The 9,881-nt window shown below is 37.1% G+C and overlaps 1 protein-coding gene across 1 annotated transcript in view; it reads left to right on the top strand.

Annotated features, from left to right (window-relative positions):
* Nucleotides 1-239: 239 nt before the first annotated feature.
* The window catches only part of CENPC (centromere protein C), a 26,689-nt gene continuing 17,047 nt past the window's right edge, over nucleotides 240-9,881 (top strand). Inside the window, exons 1-11 of the mRNA XM_010293788.1 lie at nucleotides 240-281; nucleotides 798-844; nucleotides 2,045-2,106; nucleotides 2,428-2,525; nucleotides 3,609-3,693; nucleotides 3,797-4,016; nucleotides 4,895-5,098; nucleotides 5,714-6,093; nucleotides 6,907-7,735; nucleotides 8,345-8,383; nucleotides 9,632-9,705. Of these exons, the coding sequence (XP_010292090.1) occupies nucleotides 240-281; nucleotides 798-844; nucleotides 2,045-2,106; nucleotides 2,428-2,525; nucleotides 3,609-3,693; nucleotides 3,797-4,016; nucleotides 4,895-5,098; nucleotides 5,714-6,093; nucleotides 6,907-7,735; nucleotides 8,345-8,383; nucleotides 9,632-9,705 (2,080 nt within the window). The remainder of the gene's footprint in view (nucleotides 282-797; nucleotides 845-2,044; nucleotides 2,107-2,427; nucleotides 2,526-3,608; nucleotides 3,694-3,796; nucleotides 4,017-4,894; nucleotides 5,099-5,713; nucleotides 6,094-6,906; nucleotides 7,736-8,344; nucleotides 8,384-9,631; nucleotides 9,706-9,881) is intronic.

Genomic DNA, 9,881 nt, shown 5'->3' with positions numbered 1-9,881 from the left:
AGCTAAACGTTTAGAATTTTTTGAGACATTTTCTTGTCACATTGGTGAAAAACTTCACTCTGCTTTAGCACTTTAATTTTTCTTGACTTGCCTTTGCTTTCTGTTTTTATCCTCTACAGTCTTTGCCTGTTGCCAGCTCGATAGGCTTTATTTCATTTGTTGGCATAGAAAGTAATGCTGGTAATATACTATCACTTGAATTATTACTACTATAGTTGTGGTAATAGATGACTGGAGTCATGCCTGCTATTCGAATGACTTTGATTGTACTTGGGGTTCAGGTATATGAAGTAGTGCTGGGAATTAATCGAGACTTTACTTTTACCATGGAACAGCTGATGTGCTTTCACTGCTTGTCAATGTGGTCTTGCCTGGGATAAACACAGGGTAAGAATCTCCACGTCAGCCATTCTCACAGAGCAGCAGATGTGTTGCAGGGTTATGTTCTAGCTTGTTTTGTGGTAGTTCATTCCTTTACTTAAAAGGTTATTTCTGTAGTCATCACAGAAACGTTAACCAAATCCTTCAATCCTCTGTGATATCTGTCATGTAAGTCTCTGTGATTTTAAATGCAACACATGCTTGCTGGTTCTTGAGGAAAGATGAGGCAGTTGTTATGGGGGTTGTAGCTACTGTGGCATTCTAAGAAAAACACAGCTGCAGTAACTCCCACTAGTTTCAGATGTATCAAGAATCCTCGAAACTTGCTTACAGGAGAAACAGGAGGTATGTTGCTTATTTGTTTTTCTGTCGAGTGTCACCATGCTTAGTAAAAATTGATTCTTATTTCTTCACAGAATCATTTTAAAAAAGACTACAGAGCAAGATTCTGCCATGGAGGAGGGTAATTTAAATTTAACATTTTCTTCTTAGATATGATCGTTTGGAAAACTTATGTTGATTTTTGGCTGGAACTTAATGTCAGAACTGTTGGGTGTATCTTATTAAACTGATCAGATGATGTTTCCCAAGCTTCTTGTATTTCTTAGTGGTGGGATGAGCAAACTGTGCCGGGGCACAAAGCAGCAGGGATTTCCTTTGCATCCCTCTGCTGAGGAGGCAGACTGTGGTATAGCTATACCTAACCTACCCCTTAACTAGGCTGCCTGAGCACGGAAGCAGTAGTCTACGCAAACATTTTGCCTTCCAAGAGGTAGAGAAATGAAGCCCACACAGAGTTCTAGGTTATTTGTCCCTTGCTGGTAAATGGTAGAGATGAGTTTGAGTATTTGCGGTGCTGTACCTTCTTTAAAGGTGTGTCAGAAATCTGGGAGCTTTTTGTTACTGGAACCCATTTTTAGACATGCATTTCATAGGCTTACCAAATCTATCAAATGATCTGTTTTTAAAGGCATACACTAATCATTATCGGAGAAATATTCCATGGCTTGTCTCTTGTTATTTTGGTTTTGATCAACACAGTCTGGCTAGTGGATCACTTCTGCCATTTTCATTTCTCCTGGGGAGGTTTGAAGTAGCAGTCTAAGCAGCTGAACCGTTTGTTTGCCTATGGATTTGATATGTCAAGCCAATTCTTGCTGTGGAAACTTTTGTAGAAGCAGAGAATAACTGTGGTTACGTGGTAGCAAGAGCAGTAGAGAGTGACTCCCTGTATGAAGGGATAGACGTGCAGCCTACACATTTCGTTTGTGGGTCTGCTGAGACTGGATCCCTGTGCAGGCAACATTACTTGAGGACTGACTTTTTTAAAAAATGTATTTCTTTCAAGCGAGAATCTCTATTCATGCCAAAGCTCTTTTACGTGAGGGCTGTTGCAGTAGTTGTATGTCGTCTTTTATCTAGAGAGATTTCTTCATTCTCATTGTATTCTGTGACAGTGGGGCTTTTTCTCCTGGAATCCTTGTTTAGACTTCTTTGCAGATATCTGTGAATGGAAATGGTTGGTAAAATATATTAAAATTGGGACTAGTGGACATAATAACCTAAAATATTAAGTAGTAATAACTGTACTACTTTTATATTGCTGGAATAGAAACATTAGTATTTTTGATTTAAAATATTTTTTTTCCTCTCTTCTTTCTAGAAATAAGATTGATGTACAGCCAGGTCAAAATGTACTGAAACTCATACAGGATTGTTTTGAAAGTAAGCTTTTGTTTAGTGTTTTGCTTAATTTGCTGGTTAAGGAAAAAATTAATTCCTTCCTTGTATTATATTTAGTGGTAAATAAATAGAAATAAAAAAAAGAGATAAAATGGATAAAAATAAAGTCTTTCTCATAGTCTTTAAAAGCACTCACCTCCCAGCTGCTTAAAACTGTGTCTTAGCTGTCTTATAATCTTTTTCCCGAGGAGCTGGTTTCTTTCATGTTGTATTTATGTGACCTTAATGAGCCTTAGCACATGTTAAAATAAATGAAACCTGGACGATTCCAAGAATCCCTTATTTATAGTTTCTTCTTTCTAGGTTGTGGCAGTGATCTTACCATAAGCTCTCCAAGTGCAACCTGTTGCTCAACTCCTATTGTCAGAAACGAGAAGAGGACTTCAGTACAGAGCCAAAGGGTAAGTTAGTTATGGCAGTGTCACAACGTAGCTTTGAGTACAGTTTCGTTTGGGTACGAGTTTAGTTCTGTAGGATTTAGTTCTGTATGAATGTTGAATGAATAAGCTCCATATGTCCCTTGTGTTAGTATGTAGGCTATAATTTAACCTTCTGTAATAGTTGTTGGTAATGGTTATTTTCTTAGTTTGTTGTGTGATAGTATATTCTATAACCAGATTTATTTAATAGCTTATGTTCTTGAATTTTTGGTAACGAAAGCCTTTTCAGCTTTTTGTCTAGGATAGTTAAATTTCTTATGGTCTCGGGTTGAAGCAGGCTGCCTTATAACTGGTGGTGGGTATGGCTGTCTTGGAATCCACTGGGGTTGGTGTCAGTCGCTTTGCCAGATATACGGACACAGTTCTTAGCTATCCGATGGATATTAAATTTGAAAGATGATTCTTGTATAAAAGCAGCTTGTCAGCTCCTCATAACCTTATCTGTACAATAACTTTGTATATCTGTAACTTGGTTGAAGAGTGAAAACAAGTTGAAGGGCTTGTTAATGTGCTGTCTGAGAGAATGATGCTAGTAATCTAGCTTGTATATTTAGTTTTAATATTTTAATTCTAGTAGTTTTTTGTAAAAATAGGGTATTCTATTAATGGCAGTGTTGAGAGCAGGCATCCTTTATAAAGGTGTTTGTGTACGTTAGTCTGATGTTGGAATACCGTATAATCTCAAAGTAATTCTTGCAAAACCTCAGCCTGACTTAAGAAAGGCAAATTGAATTGTTTGAATTAATTTATTCTAATGAAATAGCTTGCCTGTGGACTAGCAGGATGTCTATTCAAAGCTGCAAATTTATTTTTACTGTACGCAGTTTTACCTGTTGTTTGAAATTTACAGTTAGTTTTAGAAAGTCTTATGTGATAGAAAATTGAAGTGTTTAGTTAAAATACAACTGTACTTCCAATGAGTAAGAATTAAGGGAAGGAAATTATATTGTGTTCTGTAGAAATTGATATTCCTGTCAAAATACTGTTGCTTTATAAAATCTTGTATTTTGTCTCATTATTTGTTATTGACTATGACAGCCAAAGGCAGGGTTAACTAACTCTGTGAAAAGAGCCTGTAATTCTGCAGAGTCCTTACCTGCATCACCACTAAAAACAGTCAGCAGTAGAGGTTGGTAGCACTATTACTGAATTAAGGTTTTTTGGGTAACGATTTCTTGAGATTTTGTAAGGTTTTGAGTAGAAGAATGAAACCTATTCAATATATTTGGCAGGATGGTCACGTGAATCACCCCTGAAGCCTGCAATATATGATTACATAGCCGATTCTAAAAAAACAAAGTCTCCTCTGTCTAAAAGAGAAGTAAATAATATTTTAAAAGATGTTGAAGCACTATGCAAAAGTCCTGCTGTGTCTTTGGACACTGAGGATGATGATGGGTCTGTTGGATCACCTTTTCTTTTGGAGGAAGCAAGAAGTTCTCCTGTACATATGTAAGTAGAGCTGAATGTGGTGGTGATGGTGTGTCCCCCCCACCCCTTAGGGTAAATTAACACAGTGGTTTCAGGCATTTATGAGTTTCGATTGTGAACTTATAAAAAATGATCTCAAGCTTTTCAGAAAATTTCCATATCTAGGTTGAGAAAGGGCAGAATTGTTTTTTATTAAATATTCTGGTGATAAGGGTTAATTCCCAAAAGTGCAATATGCAAGTGCAGGAAGCCTATCAGAATAGTCTAGACTTTTTCAGTGAATCCTATTGACGGTGTTGACCTCAAAAATTAACAAAAAATTTGTTAAAGCAGAGGTGAGCAGTCATTGTTCCTCTCGCTCTGAATATACAAATGTTTTATACAAAGTAGAACAACTTCAATTGTGATCATTATCTCCTCTTTGGAAAATCTGAAGCCCAGCTGCAATAGTGGCCAGTGGTCCCAGACACAGTTCTGCTTTCCTGGAGGAATGAATCTCCAGAGTAGATTATAGAGAGAGACTGACACTTATCCCAGTGACTCCCATTGATGGAGTGAGGTTGGGAAGAGAGTGCATCTAGGGTCTAGGAAACCTCAAAATTTATGAAGCACATTCTCTTAAAATTAGGAGTTTGTCTTGCTGAGTGAGCAGCCCTCACTTTGATCAAGAGTCACAAGCTGACCCCATGTTGCCTCATTGATTTGGATACTTGCTACTATGCTGGGAAGTAGTACCACTAACCTGTGTTCCAGCAAGCAAATTACCAAATGGAAGCTCATTCATAAGAAATGAGACACTGTCAGCAGGAGAAAATGAGAGCATCTGTCCATCCACATGATACTTTAATGTGCACTTAGGATTTATAGCGTCATATTTGAATGCTGTTTCTCATATCTAGATTACATTTTGATGACCAAAATACTCCTACTGCAGTGAAGAACCATGTGGAAGTTGAAAATTTGGAAGGACCTCAGACTGGCAGAGATGAGCAAGTCATTCTCATGCAAGGAACAGAACATGTTACTACATCTTCTGTACCGAAAGAGAAGTCTTTGTCTTCAGTCATCTTAGCAGCTGTAGCAACAGGAACACTTGGAGAAAGGTTTGTTTTGAGACTTAATATGGAACATAATTTTCTAGTAAAATAACCCAGTCCTGAGTGCTGGAGCTCTTCATGTTTTATCTATAAACATGGTCTGGGAGAATGTTTTGGGATAGTCCAACATTACTGAAAAATGCCACTTGAGAATTTGAATAGCTGTTTCGAAGTTTTGTGCTGCTAGGATTTAACAGTACTGTTGCTTTTGTCTGCCAGTAAAATAGTATGTAGCTGTTAAACAGTGTTTCAGCCTGAGCTTGAGATGTTTTGGTAGTTAAGTTGGAGGATTCAGGAAAACCTTATGTGATTCTGAAGTTAGCAGTGATTAAGCAGTCTTTTTCAGAGCTAATATGGATTTGACCAGTTAGGTAGGAAGTTGACTATGCAGCATCTGAGAATAACGAGGTGTGAATATGAGGCCAAAGCAAGGAGAAGCAGGCTTTGTACTCTTTTTGGAAGCTAAAGGGCAATGAATGATGAACTTTATTATAATTTTCTGTGGAATGTCCTGTGGTGTGTTTAGGTGTTCTAGAGTCACCACCAGATTTGCAAGATTGAAAGTTAATTTTTTTTTTTTCCCCCCAAATGATGTGAATACTTTGTCCCTCCTTTCTTTAGGTATTCAGCCTCAGTATCACCACCGTTACCTCCTCCTGTGAAAGATCAAGATATAGAAATAGAAAATGAATGTGAATTCTTAATTGATGAATCAGATGCTGTATCTTTTAATTCTTGGCTTTCAATACCATATAAGAAGAAAAAATCAAAAAAAGATGGCTCTGCAACTCCTGTTTCTAAATCTCAGCCCTCTGAAAAAGAGAAGACAGAGAGTAAGAAAGGCAAGAACAGAAAAGTACAGGGTGAAGCACTTACTAAGCAGAAAATGGATGATTTGGATGTCGGAGTACATGACTTCAAAGGAACATCAGAATCAGATCCAGTCTCTAACAGTGAAGGAAAGGTCCTTAAATCTCAAAGGAAAAACAGTACTTGTATGGGTAAGTTATTTAACAGTCTTCAGACTTCTCCTTCCAAGTCATATTACTGGATTTTTTTTGTGGTGGTTTATTGGGAAATAAGGTTAAAGTAGATGAGATACATTAATAGATTTCTAATTGATGTTTCAGTTACACAGGTTTGGGTGTATAGAAGACAATGAGACAGAGTGTCTATGCTATTTTTTTTTTTTTCCTGTCCCACCCCCTAAGCCCTTCCTGTTAAGACTTAAAAATTAAGTTAGCAGTGTTGCCTTTTCTTATGAGCAGACAAAGAAGGTAGGTACCCACAAGCTTTTCCTTCTCTCTCTCCATAGAAGAGAGGTTAAGATATGTGCTTTGAACTGGAGGGGATCAGGTTTTAGGAATTGTATGAGAAGGTTGTGAGAGAAGGATGTCACTCAAGATTATGCAATTTTTTAGAAACTATCAAAATTCCAGACAAACCAAGTCACTGCTCAGTGTTGCTGGACTGATGCAGGTTGAGGAGTCTTTAAAGCTCAGGCCAGATGTGCAGCTTAGGTGGGGAAGTTTGCTTTCAGGAAGCACTGAAAACTGGGAAGCAAATTGAATGTAACATTTCTGCCCCTTTTTTCTGCTAAGAAATACTGGAAGTACAGCAAAAATAATGTTTTGAATTTTTCGTACACTATAGTTCAGCAAAAGCCTTATTTTAATCATCATGGAAAAATCTGGTTTTGTGGTACTTTTTTTTTTATTATTCTTTGGTTTATTTTTATGCGTTCAGAAGCCAACCTGTATCTTCAGGTTTAATGGGAAAAGATACTAATGTCCAAATGTTTTGTGTATTGATAGGAAAGACTAAAACGGTTGCACTTAGGCAAGGCTCTCCAAACCAGAAAAAGGACACGTCCTGGAAACCAGAAGCCGAAGCACTGATGTTGTCATGGTCTGGATTGGAAACAAAAGCATCTGATGCAGAACAGTGTAACACAAGGGTGATGCCAAGTGAGGATTCACCTATGCCCTCAGCTGGGCATCGGCAAGAGCGGACTGTGTCTCCAAAAAAGAATCTCAAGTCTTCCAAGTGTCTGCAGTCGGCTTCAAAAACTTCTCAGCATTTAGTTCCCAAGAAACAAATGGCTGAGCAGAAACTTCCAAAAGATACAGTGGCCAAAAGACTGGCAGAAAGTCCAAGGAAGAAACTTAAAAAGTCTGACAAGAAAAGTAGTAATAAAAAGCCTCAGTTACAAAGAGTGGAGAGTTCTGACAGCGAACCTGGTGAAGAAGAGCTTGAAAGAGAGCCTGTAAAATTGAATGAAGTGTTTACCTCACCCCTGCATCAGAAATTACAAATGACTCAGAAGTTGTCTAAGTCTGGAAAGCAGACATTGGAGTCACTTGGTGGTGCAAATAACAAAACTCCTGTAAAAGCATTACAGCATCTCATAGACAGCATGGAAAATTCTGAAAGAAAACGATTGTCAGCTAAGTCTTCAGGGAAGATACCCAAAAAGATTCATCACAGAACCAGTAAAGGTGTTTGCTCAAACCCAGAGGATACTGACTCTCAAATGGATTCTGACAGCTCTTCTGTACAGGACATGACAAGAAAAAATCAGAAATTATCAGATGTGAAAATAAAAAGTAACAAAAGACAACGTAACACGCAATACAGACTACAGTAAGCTCTTTATGTAATTCCTTACAAATGTGTTATAGTGTGATGGGTAATTAAACACATCTTGTTAACTTTTAAGCTGTAATTGAACTATTGACAGTTTCAGACTGGTTGAATAACTAATAGAGAAACCACGTGGTGTAATCGACATCCTGTTCTCAAAGGTGGGTGCCAAATCTAGTGTCTGCTTCTTCATAAGGAAACTTGTGCTGGAATTTTTAAAGTGTTCATTTGAGACTTGAGTAGCAGATCCAGTTTAAAAACAACAAAAAAGACACACATGCACACACAACCCCACCACCCATAAAATAACTTCACTGTCATGTTTGTAACTTTTTTTACAAATTGGGAAAATACAAAATTTAAATCTCTTCTTTATTTTTGTGGATGTAACTTTACTAATGATTGGTAATCAGAAGAGGAAGTTTCTTTAACTAGTCTAATTGACTTTTTAGTCACTGTTCTTTGCATTGCTTTTTAATTTATTTTTTAAAAATGTCTTTTTTTATGGTTCTGTTCAGTATGTAAAATTTTTGACCTACGAGTTCCTTTCAGTAAGTAAAATTGACTTAACAGTAAATGTAATAATAACAATAATTTTTTCTCTTCTAGAGATTCTTTTGCAGCTGAGAAAGCTATGAGTTGTGAAAGGTAATTTCCTAAGTTGTCTGTAAAACTTGAATTTAATCCCGCTTCTGCCCTACTGAGACAGAACAGGTGTTTGGTACTACTACTATGTTCTGTGTTCTACTGTCAAAGAGCCTAGTAGAAAAGGGATGGTGATTCATTCCTGAGGTGTTTAAATACTGTGCTAATACAGTTAATAAACTAAAAAATTTCTTTTTCCTGTCATAAATAAGGGGTCATAGTAAGTTTCTTGCCTTTGGAGATTTTTTTTTCCTTTGAGGTTTGCTTCCCCATTAGTGTGTGATTTTTGAACAGGAATCCCAGTGCTCCTAGAACTAATAACAACTGTACTAATAAAGTTGCTGTTAAGTAGGCAACTGTATCTACAATCCAAACTCTTGTTTGTGCACATAGATATGCACATACCGTCTTCATGGGATGGGAATTTAATTGCAAAGCAATCAGGAGTGGCAGTCTGTGAATTTAATTCTTATGTTGTAATTCTACTGAAAAATATATATTTTTTTTTTTTATTGTGAGCCAACTGTACACTGAATTGAAGAAGTTTGTAGTGTAGGTTTGCTAATCTAGCATTGAAATGCATCTTTTGGAGTTTAGGTGGATCACAGCTGAACTTCATCGGCATGGTAAAAGCAATGAAGCTTTTGAAGCAGTGAAGAACAGCCACAGGTGGGGGAGGGAGGAAAGGTTAGGGGTACTAATGCTAAGGCTGTAAGAGAAGTCCTGTTATATGTGATTTGATTGCTAGAGAATCTCTGGTGGAGTTACAGACATGTCATTGTCATTTTATGGGGAAGATTTTATCACAGAGTACGTACAAACAACCTGTTTTACTGTCCTTACAGTATGTGAAGCATTTCTTTAAAGCTCTTTTATAATCGTGGTCTATGGAAAATTGTTTGAAAGATAATGCTACAGAGGAGAAGGTCTCTTTCTTCTAGAAGGGAGGAAAAAGAAAAAGATGTTACAAGATTTTTAGGAAATCTTCTTAGAGAGAAGGTGTAAACACTAGTTTGTCTGCAGGATGATGGAGTAGAGGACCAATTGATGAATTTCAGACCTGTGATTCCTAACTAGTAGTCCTTTGCTTCAGTGTCGAATTGGTACAGACAGATTGTTTAGAAGCAAAAAAAACCCAAACACCCATGTGATCTGAAAAAAGCTTAAATTTGCTATTCTTGGTAGTGCTATAATGTTCCTTTGACATTTAACATACTCAAGCAGGGTTTGTTTTTTTTTTTTCCTTTGAAGTGGGCCTGTTCTAGAACATTGTGATAGATTTTCTTCCAGAAGTAATTCTTGTGAACAGGATAATACATCTTCAGGTAATGTTTAAAGTTGGCATTCTCTTGCATTTTCTGCATAAGCTTCTTACAAGCTGTATCTGATGGTACAGTAATTTCTGTTGTGTACGATTGCTTCAGGCCACCCTAGACTAAATTGTACAGCCTTATGGAACCGTGGCCTGTTTGCCTAAAAATATTTTGGTTTTCTTTTTAAG

The sequence above is a fragment of the Phaethon lepturus genome, unplaced genomic scaffold (assembly GCF_000687285.1).
Source record: "Phaethon lepturus isolate BGI_N335 unplaced genomic scaffold, ASM68728v1 scaffold48498, whole genome shotgun sequence".
Classification (NCBI taxonomy): domain Eukaryota; kingdom Metazoa; phylum Chordata; class Aves; order Phaethontiformes; family Phaethontidae; genus Phaethon; species Phaethon lepturus.
This window is presented reverse-complemented; position numbering and strand designations above follow the sequence as displayed.